Genomic DNA, 20,776 nt, shown 5'->3' with positions numbered 1-20,776 from the left:
CTGTTGTCAAAGTAAATGAATGGACAACACGCATAAAAGTTTTGCGTTTTTAGTTGATAATGGAGTCGTGTAAACAACCCCCTAGACTAAATGTGAGCAGGCATTTATTCATCTCACAAAAATAGATTCAGTATCCCTCAAAATGAATTAAAACAATGAAATGCAATAAACAAACCTGCAATAATTAATGTTAAGGAATACAAATAAACTTTATGTACTTAATAATCTCACTTTATTGAGTAATGTTTTGTTGCTGACTTTTGATAATCCAATTCAACCATACTAATAAACAAAAATGACTTTATATAAATAATCACATTTGGGTTTCATTTTTTTTGTTTTTATTGACAAAGTAAGAGTGTTGAATTTTCTTCTTCTGCATCCTTCTCTTCTGCAATCCAGAATAGCAGCACAGCTGAAAGATTCATTTGAGCTGCGCCCTCTATTGTACAGATGTGAATTTGCATTTACAAAAAATAACTTTTTTGTCGTTATAAGAAAAACAAACAAAACAGTCCAGCCCAGATAAGAAAAAGTAACACAAAAGTAACGCAACGCATTACTTTCCATAAAATTTAACTAGTTAATGCAATATTGTAATTTTTCCCAACGCTAAGCCTATGTAGATCATAGAGACCATTGGTGCCAATAGTTTCTACGATCTACAATGCTTTTGTAAAACGCAGCCCTGGTTTTTGCTGAATAATGCTGATATAGATGTTACCTGTTGAACATTGATTGAGTTTGTTGAAGTTGTTGATTGTTTGTGAAGTGAATGAGCTAGAACATTAAAGATTGAAGATTGACAGATTGTGTTCGGGTCACCATAGGAAGACAGAGCAGGACAGGCATAGCTGGATTCATGAAGAGGGAGCATCTAGTGTTGCTCAATCATACAGGTTGTTCTTGGTTCGTGATGGGCAGGTGGAGGTTTATTTTGGGTCATCAGGTGCAGCAAGCTTCTCCAGAGTGGGCTCCACACCCCAGATCTCACGGGCGTACTGGGAGATGGTGCGGTCGCTGGAGAACTTGCCTGAACCAGCAATGTTGTGGATGACTTTCTTGGTCCATTCCTTGGGTTTCTGTCAAAAGGAGCAGAATTATAAATCATTAACAGGGTTCATACACATTTCTACCAATATATTTCCATGACTTTTCAATTACTTTTAGCCAAATATTCATGACCTAACGTTCCATGAAACGCCTGTGGATACATGTAAAATAATAATAAAAATCCATGTTCAAATGTCAAATCACAGCATATCTTAACTAATTAATGTCAAGCTATGTAGTTTAATACAAAAGAAACACTGACACACCAGTAAAATGGTGAGATTAAATACTGTGTCTGACCCTAGCAACAGATTAACATAAATCAATAGGAGGCAATGATTTAAAAAAAAAAAAAAAAAAAAGTGTACAGTAACACTGACTGTAACTTTACAAGGTTGCAGGGCCAGAGACAAACTTTTGGGATACAAAATTTGGTAACTGAGACGCTTTAAAATCAGCTTTTCCTCCTAGACCTATTTACCATTAATCTCAGTGGAAAACCTTCAATCAACAAGATAACATCCCTATTTAAATTCCCCAAAAACAGTTGTTTATTTATTCATTTCTGCAATTTACACCTATACAAACTGCAACTGCCAGACATTATTTCTGACCCTGGCATGGGGTAAACTTTTTTTTTCCAATAGATTTCCAGGGGCATTTTATTTATGTATAAGTGCAATTTTTTATGATTATCTGTATTATTGTTTGTCAAATACTTAGCTTTAACCGATTACTTAAGTCAATCAGAACACTATATAGACTATTACCAATAAAATTTTAGCTTTAACAAAAGCCATCTTTACACTACAAAGATGGAACAGAAGCTGCACCTGAAATAGCATAAATGTTTATTTACAAAGACTGTTTAATGTTACTCAAATTATAAAATTAACAGAGTCATTTTTGTTAATTAATGCTCTTGATATCGTAATAATGATTATTAATGTCGATTAATAGATACATAAAATGTTTTTGGGGAAACTGAATGTTATTCTCTGGCTACAAAGATAAAACAATCTTAGAACAAATTCGAAAATGAAGACTTCATTTGATCTCACCAGCATGATGAATAAATTATATTAACTGGAATAAACTGTGTATAGAGGGAGCAGAGAACGGGACTGATTGTGAAGCTGTCCATAACTTGGTTGTAGCGCGAGTTTAAGCACTTTCACAAACACTCCTGTTAAAATCACAGTAGCTGATGACACTGCGACATGAATCTCTTACATGCAATCTGCACTTTGTTGTTTATTATGGGAAAATTTGCGAGTTTCAGTCAGAATTCAGACAGAGCACGCGCACTGAACGAAACTCTTCATTTCAGCGATGACAAATCTGAACGCTTCTGATTGGCCATCTCGCTCAACAGAAACACCAGTGATTGATTATATGCGGCAGTTGAGTGGATCAAAGTATGTTTATGAAGTTTAACCAATATTACTTTTCCAGGTTTTTCATGACCGTACGAACCCTGCATTAAAGTTCATAATTTCTCTCTTTCTATCTTTCTCTTTGCCAATTTAACAAAAAACTGTTTACACTCACCTTATACAAAGCACTGACTTTCTCTTGGCATTTGATGTAGTCTTCATAGTCAGCAAACACCTTGAACCTGTGCACAAAAACAAACAAACATATGATTCATATATGAATGTTGTTAGAAGTTGTTAAGACCCATATAGAAGTTCATTTTTTTTAACTGGAGAAAATGGAATGAATGGACTGCAAATGAACAGCAGATTCTATGTGAGATGAACAGCTAATGATGTGTAAGGTACAGTATCTTTAAGAGTTATAAGTTATAATTAGCTCCCCATATATATTGTATATAGTTGTTAAAATGGGGGGAAATACAAATAATTTTGAAAAAGTAAAAAAAAAAAAAAAAACATTCCAGAATGGATGGCTGTACAATTTACATTTACTGTAAAAAAAAAAAATAGTGCCTATCTTGGTCATTGTATGTGTTTCCTTGTACAATGGGAAAAATGGTGTCTATTACTGACTATCTGTGTTTGTGCCAATGTGAAAGTTTCCTGTTCCTGTTTCTCTACCTATCATGGTGCATAAGCATGTTGACAATTTCCTTGAAGAGGTCTGGCTGTTTTGGGCTGAAGAATCCTCCTGCGATCTGGTCTATGGCTTGCTTCAGCTCTGGAATTCGATTGTAGAACTCGGATGCGTTGTATCTGCAGGTCATGTCATATGCAGTACATACATACACTGTGTGAGTGCTTAAGTACAATAATAAAAAAAAAAAAGTATTTTAATTTTTTTTTTTTTTTTTTTTTGTATTAAAATTTTTTTTTTTTCCCAACCCTCTAGCTTCCATGGCTTCGACATCGTCCACTCTCATGCCGAAAATAAAGAAGTTTTCTTCTCCTGCTTCCTCTGCCATCTCCACGTTGGCTCCATCCATGGTGCCGATGGTCAGAGCTCCATTCAGCATGAACTTCATGTTGCCAGTTCCAGAAGCTTCTGTGCCGGCTGTGGAGATCTGCTCAGACAGGTCAGATGCAGGGATCGCTGATAAAAAGAAAACAATATGCAGGGAGATTCTTCATGATCACATGACTCACACTTTCAGGTGAATATAAGGCGGTATAAATGGTGCTGGAATTAGTAAGTGAGGACATGAAGATGGGCAGGTAGTGTTGGGTAAGTTACTTTTAAAAGTAATGCATTACATTATGGCGTTACTCCCTAAAAAAGTAACTAATTGCATTACTTAGTTACTTTTTATGAAAAGTAATGTGTTACTTTACTTTTGCGTTACTTTTTCTCACTCGGGCTGGGCTTGCTTGTTTGTTTCTAATAACAACAAAAAAGTTATATTTTTGGCAAATGTAAAGGCCCTTACACACCAAAAGTGAAATGAATAAGCCTCAGGCTGAAGGAAATGCATATTTACACCTGTACAGTAGAGGGCTCAGCTCAAACAAACTGCTGTGCTGTCATTCTGGATTAAAGAAGAATAGGATGCAGGAGAAGGAAGTTCAACACTCTTATTTCTAAATCTAATCTAAAGTAATTTTTGCTTATTAGTACAGTTGAATTGGATCATCGAAGGTCAGCAGCAAATAAAGTGAGAGTAAATACATAAAGTATATTTGTGTAATTTAATATAGTTCATTATTTTTAATAAATAATTAAAAATAATTATTTATTACATTTTTTTTGTGCAAGTGAGATGAGTAAATGCATGTTCACATTTAGTCTAGAACTACAATAACCATCATTTTTACATAGCACACACAACTCCTCTGCACTTCTTCTCTCAACAAATGTAATGCATTACTTTACTAGTTACTTGGAAAAGTAATCTGATTGCGTAACTCAAGTTACTTGTAATGCATACACTAGATGACACTATATGGAGATTGAGCTAATTAATATCAATTAGCTAATTAATATGCATGATCCACAGAGTTTACAATGCTTCATGTTTTTACCACCATGTTATTTTAATTTTTTTAATTAATTAATTACATTTAATATCAATTAATTTGAATATTGTCTGTAGTAGAGCTCATCTCCAATTATCAAAACTTAAATTATATGATTCAATTATCAAGGTATGAAAAATAAAACAAATGCACATTTAATTTATATGATAACACATTATCTTTGATAATATCAAGACACTTAAAATGTTGTAATATGCCACCTTTCTCAGCAAGGGTAACTCTGTAGTTCTCCAGGAAAATGACTTTGAGGCGGTCGCCCACCACCGGGTCATTGTTGACCACCTCACCAATAGCTGTGATGAGACGAATGATCATTTTAGCCGTGTGGTAGCCTGGGGCAGCCTGAGAAGGATTGAGCAAGAACATAATAACACATACAACAATTCAAATATGACAAAAGAATCAAATAAACATCTTCATGCTAATCTGACTGCATTTAAGTCAGCTGACACAAGGTAAGATTACCTTTCCTCCAATCATAATTGTTCTTGGGGTCCACTGTTTATTAGGCTCTTTCTTGATACCTGCAAAATAAAAATAACGTTTTATTTTATGATATTTCATTTTTATTTATTTATATATATATATTATTTAAAACATGAAATATTTTATGTTTATTTTGTCTTGCAAAAACACCCCTAAGTGAAGGTGATGATGAGAAGGGGACATGAAGGAGTTAAAGTGCAGAAGCCACTCACGGTTGTAGAAGGTGATAATGTGCAGACAGTTGAGCAGCTGCCTCTTATACTCATGGATTCTCTTCACCTGAACGTCAAACATTGAGTTGGGGTTGATCTTTACTTTGTAGTGCTCTTCCAGGTGCACAGCAAACTTCAGCTTGTTCTCCTAGAAGAGGTGCGAACATCAAGAGAAATCCATTTTAAATTCCAAAACCCACTGGGCCATTGATACGTGCCATATATCCATCATCTCTAACCTGTTTAACTTTGGCGATATCTCGAATGAAAGCCTCATCGTTGACAAAATTACGAAGCTTTTGCAGCTGATCCAGGTCGCGAATGAAGTCCTCTCCAATTCTCTAACATTTGAGCAGAAAGTCAGAACAGACTATACATTATGACATTAAACATTACTGTATATAACAGTGCAATTAGTGCACACAAACTTCTGCTGTCACAGTCGGGGATCCTGTTGCAGTCAGTTATGTTAACAAACATGAAGCACAGCCACACCAACCTCTGCAATGACCTCAGCCAGACCAGGGTTGCACATCACCAACCAACGGCGAGGGGTGATACCATTTGTTTTGTTCTGGAACTTGTGTGGATCCATCTCATAGAAGTCTTTGAATCTATTTAGTAAAGGAATAGTTGATTAATTGTGTCATTATTAAAGGATTAGTCCACTTTCAAATAAAATTTTCCCGATAATTTACTCACCCTCATTCAACTTACGGAATGAACGCGGCACCAGTTTTTTTTTTTTTTTTTCGTAAGTAGAATAGGGAAGGCGTAGGACACACAGCATAAGCGTTTTGCCAAATACGGAAAGCGGAAGCACGTGTAAGGGGATAATTTGTGTTTATAAAGCATATACAGTTGTATTTTTTTTTTTTCGAAAATGACCGATTGTTTCGCTAGATAAGACCCTTATTTCTCGTCTGGTATCGTTTAAAGCCCTTTGAAGCTGCACTGAAACTGTAATTTTGAGGCCCCCGTAGTCAATAATTTTATTTCCGTACTATATACGGTGAATAACTGTAATAGATCTAATGGTGCATTTAATGTAATTTTATGGTAAAATACCATTAAATTCACAGTTTTTGGAAGTGAAAAATAACAATTCATTGTAAAATTTACAGTGAAAAAACGTAAATTGACATTCCCACAATTTCTTGCGTGACACTTCACATTTGATATATTTTTGTTGAAATAACTCTGTTTCTTCTTAGTTTTTCTCATTTTTTTCTAATCAGTTATGTACATTAGGGTTTTATGTTACATCTAATGTTGCATGTTACCATGATGGTGTTTAGTGTGTGTGTGTGAATGACACTGTGTGCACCTTCTATATGTTAGTGTTGTCCTTCTCAGCTTGTTGAAAATCTGCTTGTGATGAACTTTGATTCATCATGTGACTTTTATCACCACTGTGTTTGGTGACTGTCAGTGTATTATAAAGGTACAAAACAGATATTAGTACTTCATTAGGTTGGTAAATTAACATTATATCAGTTAATGAAATACGTTATTTTACCTAAATTTAACTAATTTTTTTTACGTTGCTACTGTATTTTTTACGGTAAAGTTCTGGCAACCACAGCTGCTGGTTTTTTTTTACCGTAATTTTTACTGGGATTTTTTTTACAGTGTGTGGAAAAAAAAAAAATTCTTCATGTCTTAAAATAGCTTAAATGTAACTCTACACCCTGGCTTCAGTTAGTATACGTGGACTAATGAATATGCAAATTAGCCCCACCCCCACTCACACCAGCTCAGAGATCCACTCGGACAACTTCATTGAAGTAAACGCTGCACATTGGTATCGCTCTTTACAACATCATACACATAACATTAATTAAAGGGTCAGTTCTGCCCATAATGAGACTTTCGTTCATCTTTGGAACACAAATGAAGATCTTTTTGATGACAGAATTCTAGCAGATTTCCTTCCATAGATTGCCTTCGCAACTGAAACTTTGACGCTTCAAAAAGTTCATAAAGAGATTGGAAAAATAATCCATGTGAACTGAGCCATTTATTCCAAATTTTCTGAAGTGACTTTTTATGATGAACAGATTTAATTTAGGCTTTTACTCATGTAAACATGATCAGTGAACATAAGCAGAAGCTCAACCTAACCTGAATGACGCACAAGAATAAAACTCTTTTGGAAGCTCAAACATGCCGCGTAACACACGAGAATGAACCTCATTGGTTACACAGCACGTATGAGCTTCCGGAAGAGGTGAATTTGCACATGGTTTGCTTAAAGCATATTAAAACACCACACAGACATATAAAAATGTTAAAAACTTGATTTTCACCACAGGGGTTCTTTAAGATAGTTTGTAAAAATCTGTGATTAACATGGTTTATCTTTATGTTTTTTAATACATACATGGTAGCTTTGAGGATGTCCGAGTGGATACGTGCCACACCATTGACTGCATGAGAGCCAACTATGCACATATGAGCCATGTTGACTCTCTTCTGTCCACCCTCCTCAATGAGAGACATGCGGCGCATACGGTCCACATCACCGGGGTAACGAGAGGACACGCACTATAACAACAAACAGACTGTGTTCTGTATTCAACACACTCACAAAACACTTTTTGATGTTATGGCATCTATTAGCAAAATTTTGGGATTGGTAATATTTGTCTGCTACAATCTAGTTGACATGTAGTTGCAAAGTTACTTATAGTTAGTAGAATGTCTAAAGTGGACCATCAAATCTAAGATCTAAAGACTTGATCTAAAGTGGCAGTAAAGACTTCTATCATGTTACAAAATAGTCAAAAAAATTGTTTTTTGAACTTTCTATTCATCAAATAATTGGGAAAAAAGAATTGTGGTTTACAATAAATATTAAGCAAATAAATATTAATCAACATTGTAATGATAAAAAATGTTTCTTAAACACCAAATTAGTATATTAGAATGATTTCTAAAGGATCATGTGACACTCAAGACTGGAGTAATTATGTTGAAAATTCAGCTTTGCCGTCACATGAATAAAGTACATTTAAAAATATATTAAAATAGAACATTATTATTTTAAATTGTAACAATATTTCACAATATTAGTTTTTACTGTATTTTGGATCAAATACGGATCAAAACATTTGCTTAAAAAACCTTACAAGCTTTTAAACAGCCAATTCTTGGCTCTCAAGTTTTGTGTAAAAATGTGTTATAGTTTTGTCTTGTGTTGAAGCTGGACCTCCATGTGGCGGCGGTTGATTTCATAGATGATCTCGAGGTGCCGGGGCAGCAGGGATTGGAAGAGGTCAATAGGCCAGCGTTCCAGAGCCTCAGGCAGCACAGTGTGGTTGGTGTAGGCGCAGGTCCTAACGCAGATGTCCCATGCCTGTAGTGAGTGAGAGAGTCAACACAGTTTGGCTTACAACTTAGGAAGTAGACTTAATTTATAATAAGAGTGCAAAAACAAATATTACTTTAAATGTAAAATAGTTAATGTAAAGATGAGATCTGAGCTTGTCTGTACTCTGTCGCCCTCTAGAGTTATGAGTCTGTGGCCTTTCAGTGCTGTATGAAACTGAAGGAATTATTCATTTACATAATTATCAAAAAAAAAAATCACATTCCCAAATCTCAAACCTTCTCCCAAGATAGTTTTTCTTCATCAACAAGCACTCTCATCAGCTCAGGGATGGCTAAGGCAGGGTGAGTGTCATTCAGCTGAATGGCCACCTGAGAGCAGCCAAACAAAAGAAGATCAAGAAAAGAAGAGCTGTGACATTCATACCCTTCACTGCTGAAAGCAACTTCAAGACATACATCTTTCAATGAGACATTAGAAGAACTTCAGGTATGTTTAAGCTGACCTTGTCAGGCAGAGCGCTGAAGTCTGTGCGCACAATATCCCTGGAGCCGAACTTGGAAGCCTTGAAGCGGCGGATGATGTCTTGGAGCGTCGCAGCCACTACAAAGTACTCCTGCTTCAATCTGAGCTCCTTACCCTCAAAAAACTATAAGAAGACATGGACAGAAAGCTTAAGGCAGGTGCTTAAGGGACCACTTGTGTCAAAACTATGGCTGTCCTTAAAGGAATAGTTGACCCAGAGATTGAATGGGATTCTTTTATGATGCTTTTGTGACCCTTTTTAAAGCTTGAAAGCCTCAGTCTTCATACGTTGTCAGAGCAACCAGCATCTTCCTCAAAATGTCTCCTTGTGCATTTGAAACAACATTAGGGTAAGTAAATTTTGACCGAATGTTAATTTTTAGGTGAACTATTCCTTTAAAATGAGGACCTATTGTGTGTTTACTGACGTTGTCATTGGGGTAGAGCACGCGAGAGATGTTCTCCGCCAGGTTCCTGTCCAGCACGGCCTGAATGTAGCCACCAACATTAACTGAGGATGGAAGGAGAACATGTCAGACAGATTCCAGATTGGATGGTTTAAGGCAGGGGTGTCCAAACCTGCTCCTGGAGGGTCACTGTCCTGCAGAGTTTAGCTCCAACTTGTCTCAACACACCTGCCTGAAAGTTTCTATCCATAGCAGGGCTTGACATGAACACCCACCAACCCGCCAAATGCGGGTAGATTTCAGCTGTGGTGGGTAAGACAGCCACTCCCACTAGCCACTTTGGTGGTTTGAATATAATTTCAGCCTTCAACCAAATATCACAAAATTACAATTCAATCACAATTCTTTATCGATTAACTTGCTGTTAGTGAAGGCAAGATAGGCGGAATCGTGCTGAAAGACACAACAGAAGCTCTCTCTCGTGTGCATGCTCTCTCTCTGTCGCGCGCAATCAGATCTCCTTGCGCCTGAATAGTCAAATACATGCACACACAAATGTCAAAATGCCTATTGTGTATGAGTGTATTGAGTATCTTGCATGAATACAGTCGGTTAAGGCTTAAGTGGACATAAACAGGTGGGTAAAAACTGAATATGTGTCAGTATTTGGGGTGTAACGGTACACGTATTTGTACCGAACCGTTTCGGTACAGGGCTTTCGGTACGGTGCACGTATGTACCGAAGCATTACTTTGCAACCAATATTCACCACCAATAACCGCAATAAGCTCTGCGTTTTGTTACTTTCGATAAGAAACAAAGTGTCATCCTTCAAATTCTGTCCACGAAATCATGAAGTTTAAACAGAAAATGCCATTTTGACGTGCTTTGATGTGGGGTGACAGATCACTGTACAGGCGCCTCAGTTCAAGTGAATGTGTTCATCTCTTCCTCCTTAATACTAGTTACAGAATAAACATGAAAGAACATCTGAAGGTATGTTGCAAGATTCAGTACAACTTACTGAAACGGTCATATCTCATGTAATCGCTCATTCAGTGTTTCAACGGTGGAAAGACATCAATGAAAGCGTCCGTATTCAACAATATGTCATGATGCATTTACCTCAGAAAAGCCATTCAGTGTTCACAGCTTGTTAGTTCGCTAGAGAAATGAACTCTTTCGCTTAATATATGCACTGTATTAGCCTATATATTCATTATATTTTACTTAACCTTTTAGTGATATCTTGATTAGGCTATTTAATGTATGTTTAAATAAATCTGATGTTAAAATAACAGCCACTGTGTAGAAATGATTATATTTCAACAACAAACTGGAGTAAAAACATTTAGAAGTTAATGCAAAAACTGCCTTAGGTGCAGCTTACAGGTTTGCATACAATTTGTTATTTGAGTGTTGATTATTTTATCTAAAAATAAAAAGCAATTGAATTTAGGCTAATAGTTTGGGCTTCTTTCAAGTTAGGGCTCCCTACATAGTTTATAGCATTAGCAGATATCATTTTTTTATCCTTAAGAAACTTTTAGTTTTAATTTAAATTAATATATTTAAAGACAAAAACACAATTTGTTCAGTAAACCTCTGTTTAATAATAAAAAACGTGAGTTTTGTGTACCGTTACACCCCTAGTCAGTATATTACGTCCATGCATTCAGCAGCCCCCAAATAAATACCGGTCTGTCATTAATGTTAATCAAACAACAAAAGATGTTAAATAAATGTAAACATGTTAAATAAACCTATGTATCTGAAAACGATTTTTGAAAATTTACTATTTGTAATTTGCTGCTTTGTTCTTTTTATATAGCCTAACAACTATGCATGCCAGCTGATATACAATGTAGTCTTGATTTGGGTGGTCAATCTGCATTTGTAAGTTTGAAAGGGTTTTAAATCTTGTAAATCAAGTAAAATGACTCAAAATCAAGTAATTTAAGCATGCCAAAGTCAACTTTAATCATATAAAATGTAACTTCCCAACAGCAAAATTGTGGCCAGTGAAAATGCTGAGTGGCTAGTAACTTTGGAAAACCACTAGCCACAGTGGCTGGTGAGCAAAAAAGTTAATGTCAAGCCCTGATCCCTAGTAAGAACTAGGTTGAAGTTCAGATCAGCTGGTTCAGATGTTTCTAATTGGGACTGAAGCTAATCTATGCAGCATAGTGCCCAATCGTGCCCTCCAGAGGCAGGATCGCACACCCTGGTTTAAGGCTTTGATAAACTCACGGCAAAGTTCTTTCGACTCGATCGACTGAACAAAAGAAATTAACCACATAAGATCTGCACATAAAAGATGGCGGAGCCTCAGAGCCATATTATCCCATTGCCACAGACCAACGGTAGTTTTAAGGTGTTTATCAGCCTTTCCGAAAAGTTCACTTTGGCAAACACTTTTGAATTCCCAAAATGTGCTCCAAACTAACTTAATTTTGGCCTGGTTTTGTCGAAAATTACCTCACACCTGTTCATTCTTCAATTTAGCTTGAAGCATATTGAGTCTTAGTATGCAGGTCTGGGCTGGTTCTTTCAGCATGTACCATAACTGTTACTGGTACTCACAGTCTTTCAGGTTGAACTCGCAAGGGGCTTTGGCAGACCACAGCCTCATGGTGTTTACGATGTTGTTTCTGTATCCAGGTATAGGGGTGTCATAGGGCAAAGCCAAGACAACCTGGGTAAACAAATTAAATAGGTTTGTGAAAATAGTATTACAACACACAAATGTATAGCTTTATAAATAGGGATGCTGTACCTGAGTATCCACCCATTTCACTCCATCTGGGTGATGCTCTGTCCTACCATAAAAGTGCACAGGGCGCATATATTCTGGACGAGCTTTCTCCCATGGGTTACCATAGCGGAGCCAGTCATCTGCCTCTTCAACCTGTGGATCATTGATATTATCAGAATTTCAAGATATGTGCAGAGTAAACATGTTTAATTATAAGTAATATGTATGCATGATGTTTACAAATGCAAAGAATATGTGAAAAGGTGGTTGCTATGGTGTTGTGGGTGGTTAATAAAGCCATGATAGGTGTTTTCTTTTAGCTAGGGCAATGGTTGGTGGTTGCTTGGGTGTTCTGGGTGGTTGCATTGCAAATTATAGGTCATACTTGTGTGTTCTAGGTGGTTGCTAGGCAGTTGTTGAGAAATAGCAAGCACCAATAATTCATCAGGGTTTTTTTTCATCTTATATTTTTGTTTTTCAAATCAAGTCAAACTATTAAAGGTAATTTAAACTACCTGCCAGCCATTGCAGATTTTCTGGTTGAAGATACCAAACTCATAGCGAATGCCGTAGCCGTAGGCAGCCAGGCCAAGAGAGGCCATAGAGTCCAGAAAGCAAGCTAACAGACAAAGAGAGAGACCAAGGGTGGGTGCGACTTTTCAGAAACAGATTTATCATGCCTGTGAAAGATTCTGTATAGCTTTGAAAGTTTCAAAAGCAAAACTTTTTCTAAAAAAAATCCATATACTGAATTATTGTTCCTCTTTCAAACCCGAGGTCAGATTACTAACCAGCAAGACGACCAAGGCCTCCATTTCCCAGTCCAGCATCTTCCTCCATCTCCTGCAGCTCTTCCATGTCCAGACCCAGCTGAAGAACAAGGTATCATGTAATCATTCATTGGTTTCAAAACAATCATCTAAAGCAGTACACCGGCTTAATTGTGTTGTCTTACCTGATATGTGGCTTCATCACATGCGTTCTCCAGGGCCAGATTCACCATCGTGTTCTGCAGGGTACGGCCCATGTAGAACTCCAGGGAAAGGTAATATACACGCTAACAGACACAAGGATAAGACAGAGTTAGTCAGGAGATTATTACTTTGGTAACACTTTACAGTAAAGTCTCATTTGTTAAAGGTGATACAGAGGATCTTTTTGTGGACTGAGAAACCAAAGACTGTTAGTGAGTTTTTGAAATGAGCGCATGTGTAAGAACAACCCCCCTCCTTCACAGCTCAGATTTCGAGGGAACGCCTCCCAAAACTCATGCACCAGTATTGGAACACGAGTGTTTGTTTACCACCGGCATTCGCTGTGTCGTGTTAGTGGATTCATTATGTCGGACTCACCGCAGGTAACTCATAATCTGCAGTTGTTACTCCTGTCTCCTGACAAAAACATTGCATGCGACGCCTGTAGAGTGTGGAAAGTTATTGGAGCGCGCAGCCGCGCTAGTCTCTCACAAGGAACGTCACGGCAGTGATTGACAAGCCAGAGGACCAATCGTTTACGCGATGATCGCATAAACGATTGGCTGATGTTTTTAAGGCCGTACCTCGTGCACAGATGATGTATATTAATATTATTCCTTTCAGTGCACCTAATAAATAGTCTTTTAGTAGTCCTAGTCTTTTATCAGTTAGTAAAGACAGTTTCAAGTAATATTGCAAAAATGTATAAAACAAAACATCCTCTTTAGCACCTTTAACATTAGTTCTGTCATGATAACTAACGGCATGGTGATGTTGATATGTTTGGCCTTGGCGGAATAGATCTGCTACATTGGTGCTATTTCTTTTATTGCTGATGCTGAAGAGCAAGTACTGGACATGCTACTGCCAATAGATACACAACACGCTGCTGTGAACAACTAAGACATGCTGAAGCTGTACAATATAGTGTACACAAATTACCCATAGCAGATTTATACAGGTGGAGCTGGGGAAGGTGGAGGGTTTTTGAAAGCACGCTGCACTGTGAAGGCAAATGTAGAGGTTGCTACCCAAGTATTTGAAGGTTGAGCATGCAAGCTCATTGGCTACTGATACAGCAGGAACCAATCATCTGTGCCCTTTAGATAATGATGAGGAGGTTGAGTTAAAGGACCTATTAGCCTGTGCCATCTAGAGTTTCATGACAGAACTTTGTATTTAAAGGATTAGTCCACTTTCAAATAAAATTTTCCTGATAATTTACTCACCCCCATGTCATCCAAGATGTTCACGTCCTTCTCTCTTCAGTCGAAAAGAAATGAAAGTTTTTGATGAAAACATTCCAGGATTATTCTCCTTATAGTGGACTTCAATGGGCACCAAACGGCTGAAGGTCAAAATTACAGTTTCAGTATTCTTCAAAAAGCTCATGCTAGATGTCCTACGCCTTCCCTATTCAACTTACGGAACAAATGCGGCGCCAGTTTCGTTTTTTCCGTAAGTAGAATAGGGAAGGCGTAGGACATACAGCGTAAGCTTTTTGAAGAATACGGAAAGCGGAAGCACGTGCAAGGCGATCATCTGTTTATGTAAAGCATATACAGTTGTATTTTTTTCGAAAATGACAGACCCTTATTCCTCGTCTGGTGTCATTTAAAGCTGCTCTGAAACTAATTTTGACCTTCAACCGTTTGGAGGCCATTGAAGTCCACTATAAGGAGAATAATCCTGGAATGTTTTCATCAAAAACCTTAATTTCTTTTCGACTGACGAAAGAAAGACATGAACATCTTGGATGACATGGGGGTGAGTAAATTATAAGGAAAATTTTATTTGAAAGTGGACTAATCCTTTAATGCACTAGCTAACATGAACCAGTGGTGTAAAGTAAAATTTCTCCCAAAAATAAAAATTCTGTCATCATTTGCTCACCCTCATTTCATTCCAAACCTTCTTTCTTCTGTTGAACACAAAATAAGATATTTTGAAGAATGTATTGTGTATTGAAAGAATGTATACTATGGAAGTCAAATGCTCCCATCAACTGTCTGGTAACCAATTTTCTTCAAAATATATTATTTTGTATTCAAACAGAAGAAAGATACTCATACAGATTTGGGACAACTTGAGGGTCAGTAATTTTCATTTTTGGGTGAACTATACCTTTAAGTATCTCTTTGGCTATTTTGTCAAAGATATTAACAACTTTTACTCTATTGACTGCATTTTTGAACGAGTATATGTACACTTTACTACAATACATTTTTGTGTTTAGTAATGCAATTACTTCTTACATGTTCTGCAGCAGTTAATTTTCTTCTACAAAACAAATGACTTTGCCATCTACAGGGCATTGAAGGTACTATATATTGTTCATTTTGCCCTTACCCAAACTTGTCAACAGGACTACTTTATGTGAATGTGTCGGTGCGTTCCAAACAGGATCCGAAGGGCACTTCGGAGTGAAAATAATCATGGCCGCCATATTGAAGGGTCGTTCCAAACCGAAGTGCTCAAAACTGGCCACTTCAAAGAGCCCTTCGGAATGAAGGATTTCGAAGGGTACAACTGATGGACACTTCGGGTCCCCATGATCCTTTGCACAGGGAAGTTGTTTGACGTTACAGAATGGGTACAGGGGGTTCGGAGTTCGATTTTACCTATAAATGTATAGATAGGCCTAGTATTTTTCTATACTACTGTAATATGTATACGAGTTAGATTTAGTATGAATATGTATACGAGTTAGATTTTAGTAGTATTATGGTCAAAACGACATTGTACTTAAACAAAAATACTTTACAGCTCCCTTTATCAGTCCATTCAAATGTTTAAAATAGCCTACATGCGATAAACCTAAAATAAATAATTAAATAATCTAACGTTAAACAAAGGGCGCAGAAGTCCGTTAAGATGGCGCAGAAGTCCGTTCCAAAGAAAAAATTTTTTTTTTACCCTTTCACCCTTCATCCCTTCGAAGCTCTCACTCCAGAGGGTAAACACTTTTAAAGGATTAGGGCATAGGGATGAGTCCTTCCGAATGGAATGCAGGGTGAGTGCATTAGCAGGTAGTTGCTGAACCGCAGGTGTTTCATATATGAGATAAGGACATGCCTGCAGCCGAGATGAGGATGAAACCAGCACGTCCAATGCAAGTAGGCTTTGACTATTTCATTTCACTTAACATTATTTTATCCCTTATATTGAAGAGACCTTGGTTTACTTAAGGCCTTTTTGAGCACTTGAGCTTAACTGAGACTTGAGTGTTTGTAGACGTTTATTGCAATTTTATTTTGATTTTAGAAAATAAACATGATTGCTCTCCTAACAAATCAACTGCTTCTTGTTTTTCTCTGGCATGACTCTTAGATGTTGAGGACTATTGGATCTTTCAGCCTACGTTCAGTACAAGTAAAATACTTAAGTACTGTTCAAACCAGATACTCTAACCCCCGGCCTAAGACTTTTACTCAACTCTTATTGGAATTGATGACTTGTAACTTGTAATGGAGTCATTTTCATTGTAAGGTATCTGTACTTTTACTCAAGTATGGTTTCCAGGTACTCTGACATGAACTATGAGCAATGTATTTTTAAAGCATTTATTAATCTTTGATAATGTTAGTAAAACATAAATGTTCATTTTTTGTTCGTTATTACATAGTGCATTAACTAATGCATACCATTTTTTTTTTATGTTGAAATTAACATTGACTAATATTAAAAAAAGATGAAGTACTCCTCATTGGTAGTTCATGTTAACTAGTGAAGTTAAAAAAATGAAACCTTATTGTTAACATTTCTGTACATACATGTATAGAAATACAGCAAGGAACATGACATTGTTTACATAATGTTTATGTACTTCAGTATATTGATTTAGGGTTACCAAGTCAAGACCCTACGCACCGCCCTCCGCCTGGGTGCTATTTTTAGACTTTATTTAAGACTTTATTTTAATACTTCCTGGCAGAGGGATGATTTAACACATGGCAATCCGATACCATCCCTGTTGTAGCCTTTGACATTTTAGGCCTTCCTTTGGTGTTGGGTATGAAAAGCAAGAGAGAGAAAGAGACAGTAGAGGTGAGAGTGGGCGTGTGGCGGCACGACGGGCTGAAACAGACTAGTCAGAGATTGGGGAAGGTCATTGGTGTTATATAACACTGGCATTTTGACTAGCAAAAAATAACCAGCAGTGAGGTCACCAGAAAAGGTTACAGAGAGTGTGATGATATTCTGTAAAGCATCTAATGAAGAAGGTCTGACTTTACTGATGTTTAAAACTAAAACAGATGGCAGTGTCCAGGTAAACCACAAACTTCTGCCCACACCAGCAGTTTCTTAGCATCCAAAAGCTTTGAAATCATGTAACTGGTCTCTTGGACAAGGTTTTGCACATAATATCCACATTCACATTTTCAAGGAAACAGTCATGAGCCTCATTGGAGCTCTAATGTTCAAGTCAAGGTTTACTGCTGATGTTCACCTACAATAACAGGAGCAGAATGGAACTCTTTGAGGATGTCCAGGTCATTTTTTATTTATGATATTTCCTGTAAAAATCTTTATGTAACTCAGATTTATTATGAGGCTGCATTACATGTCACCTCCTCTTCCCGTATAGGTTTCTACAGTGACCTTTCTTTTAAGGAGCAACATATGACCTTTATATCCAAGACACCAATTCCATCCAGGGATTTTAGGCTAGACGGGAGAGGAAAAGGTCAAGGATGCTGAGCTGTGGTTTCATCTCCTGTCTTCCAGGACTCAGATTTTGATGCCTTGAATATTGACTCATTCTTTTTATACTTTTTTCTGCTGCTTGATCTTTTCAGTACTTATAAAATATATAACAAAGGTCCCTCTAGTAATTTTTCAATGAAATAGGCTTTAAAACAGATCAAATATTATATATGGATGTTAAAATGAAAATGTTGTTTAAAGATGAAAAATAACCTGCATTATCACCATTAGTATTCATTATGCATGCACATGACAGGACACATTAATCTGGAGATGCACAAAGTGCTAGTAATGTACAGATCATGCTATTGATCATCTAAAATGCTCATTCGTTTTCCCTAAGTTAAGGTCTAAATGTTAATGCCAATCAAAATCATTGAAAAAATTACATTAGACTACCAAATATGTGCTAAAGTTGTACTTTGTGTTTAATCTATAAGTGAATCCTGATTATATTTTGCAGAGGGTGCTGATCCCAGTCTACCTAAAGTGCTCTCATTGAAGAAGGGTCACAAAAGGTCAGCAATGCTGTGGTCAAGCAGGGCATCGCCCCTGCACAAATGCCATGTTATCAGAGATGCACTGACGGATGTACTATAGTTATTAATTGCTTAAAAACATGTCTTTTGTTTAGGTGCAGCAGTGTCATGCATGGACTTTTGTTTTGGTACAATCTCGACATGCATGAACTTACTTTGGGGTCTTTCTCGTAATAACTCTGCTGTGTTCTGATCCATCTGCCTACCAAGTGGTCTCTGACTGTGTGCGCGAGCGCAAAGTAATAATCCCGTTTGGTGGATACGTTCCTGTCCTTCACCAGCGTGAAATGCAAATGGCGATTAAAGTTTTTCTTTAAGTCTGCCACATTCTCCACACCGGCGAGCCCCTTCACAGAAATCTGCTTCTTTCTATCGGAGTCTGACAGTGGCTTGGACATGGTGACAGAAGACTCGTCTTTGGATCAGGTAAGTGTGTAAACACCAGACCGCACGCAGCACCCATGTAGCGTTGAGGGCTCTCCTTATTTAAAGTTCCCCTCATGAATATTAATTAGCAGGTGGGGTCGGCCAATTACGTTTTCAATATAAGTTTACGCTTATTGAACAAGAGGATACGATGATTTCTATTTTACCCAGCCGTTAAATATGGACAATAGAAGTGTAAATTACTTATAAATACGTATTTTGAGTTGAACTACAACTTGTACAATCGCTTGAGACTGCAGAGCTCTCTGGAGCCCAAGACATTAATAGCCGCAATGACCCAGCTCAAAGGCCATGATATTTGAACGGCATGCGGCTCACATAGTTCCATATAACAGCTGAGCACCACACAGGAATTCTCAATCTTGCTTAAATTAATATAACAATTTGAAACAGAACATTTAGCAAATTTAATAGACAGTTTCCTTCATAAGGAAGTGCAACCTTTACAGACCATCCAGACTGTCAGCCAACCCAGGGACAAGCAAATCACTTTTTACACATTAACTAACTAGCGAGAAAAGACAATTATAATGTTTATTCCCTGCAGTACTTTCACATCCTTCAGAGCAGAACTTGGTGTGATTTATTTTAGATTCATCTAACACTGCAATTAATAAATAATCAGTTCTTGATCTTCTTAATTTACATAATTACAATGAATTTAATGTAAATGTAGGCTACACCCATATTCAAGATAAAAGGATATTCAAGATAATATTTCAGTGCAAATATTTTAATTCCCTAATCATAATCCTACGTCCAATTTTATTCCCAATCAAACAACACTAATTTCTCATTCCATCAAGTTCAGGTTTTAAGGTTATTTGACATTTTTTGTCAACACAAGCTTATGTAATAGCAAGAGTGAGACATTAAAGTGACAATATGTTGCCACTGAGGGGAGCCAACACAACTGTTAAATTTCAAATTCAGAATTGTGGATGAGTGAAATATTTTGTGTACATGCTTTATCACAGTCCTGTGATGCTCAGGACTGTGATAAACATGTTAAATTTACTTAAGAAGCAAAATTCTATCAGCTGTAATTATATATTTTAAGATAAAATATTTATATCTTATATTTTGCAGATGGTGTTGATCCCAGTCTATGTAAAGTGCTCTCAGTGAAGAAGGGTCACAAAAGATCAACAATGCTGTGGTCAAGCAGGGCACTATATATATATATTCCATTACAGTTACAAATTACTAAATGTAAAGTAATGTAATCTGATTACTTTTTTGGATTACTTCAAGGTCACACACACACACATATATAATAAATTATATATATATATATATATATATATATATATATATATATATATATATATATATATATATATATATATATATATATATATATGTGTATATAAATATTTATATAAAAAGAAAGAAAGAAAGAAAGAGAGAAAGAAAGAAAGAAATTTGGGGGGAATCAAGTTTACATGCTTTTTTTTTAAATTTACATTTAATTATTTTTTCTCAATTTCTGCAAGTTTTTAAATTTTACACATTTCATACTTTTGAATGGGTGTCAACAATAAAAATATTTTACATATCTGATAACTGATCTATTGCAATATTATTATCGTTGTTGTTTAGAGCTTAAAAATATAAAAGTCACATCAGATCATAACCAAGCTGAATAAGCTCGGATCAGACATTTCTGTTTATGTTTGTTCTGTTTTAATTTTAATGTTTATCATTTTGGTTACTTTTAAAACCTATTAAAACTAAGCAATCATGTTTCATTTCCACAACTTGGGAATACACAGCCCTGAATATTCAGACATCGGCTACAGTATGGTATTACAGATTATTTTTTAGTTCTTTGATAAAGAAAGTGTTTTCGTAGCCAACCCTGATA

General features: G+C 36.5%; 1 protein-coding gene across 1 annotated transcript; it reads right to left on the bottom strand.

The window, feature by feature from the left end:
• Positions 1-228: 228 nt before the first annotated feature.
• Positions 229-18,941, bottom strand: pygma (phosphorylase, glycogen, muscle A). Its single transcript, XM_067376151.1, has 20 exons — positions 18,618-18,941; positions 13,198-13,299; positions 13,034-13,112; positions 12,758-12,861; positions 12,264-12,395; positions 12,071-12,182; positions 9,509-9,591; positions 9,061-9,204; positions 8,834-8,926; positions 8,436-8,582; positions 7,608-7,771; positions 5,724-5,838; positions 5,464-5,565; positions 5,225-5,372; positions 4,992-5,050; positions 4,727-4,868; positions 3,378-3,585; positions 3,114-3,248; positions 2,605-2,671; positions 229-1,082 (listed from the first exon to the last, which is right to left on the bottom strand). The coding sequence occupies exons 1-20, from the start codon at positions 18,858-18,860 to the stop codon at positions 933-935; spliced, it is 2,529 nt and encodes an 842-aa protein (XP_067232252.1). The 5' UTR covers positions 18,861-18,941; the 3' UTR covers positions 229-932.
• Positions 18,942-20,776: the final 1,835 nt, after the last annotated feature.

This window comes from Chanodichthys erythropterus, chromosome 22 (assembly GCF_024489055.1).
Source record: "Chanodichthys erythropterus isolate Z2021 chromosome 22, ASM2448905v1, whole genome shotgun sequence".
NCBI lineage: Eukaryota > Metazoa > Chordata > Actinopteri > Cypriniformes > Xenocyprididae > Chanodichthys > Chanodichthys erythropterus.
Note: the sequence above shows the minus strand (reverse complement) of the source record. Positions and strands in the feature narration are given on the sequence as shown.

Excerpts from the sequence above, each read along its gene's own strand:
- pygma (XM_067376151.1), bottom strand. The coding sequence starts at position 18,860 with ATGTCCAAGCCACTGTCAGACTCCGATAGAAAGAAGCAGATTTCTGTG. Across the intron at positions 13,300-18,617 it reads ATTACGAGAAAGACCCCAAA|CGTGTATATTACCTTTCCCT; the intron begins GTAAGTTCATGC and ends TGTGTCTGTTAG. Across the intron at positions 5,839-7,607 it reads GACATCCTCAAAGCTACCAT|ATTCAAAGACTTCTATGAGA; the intron begins GTATGTATTAAA and ends TTTACTAAATAG.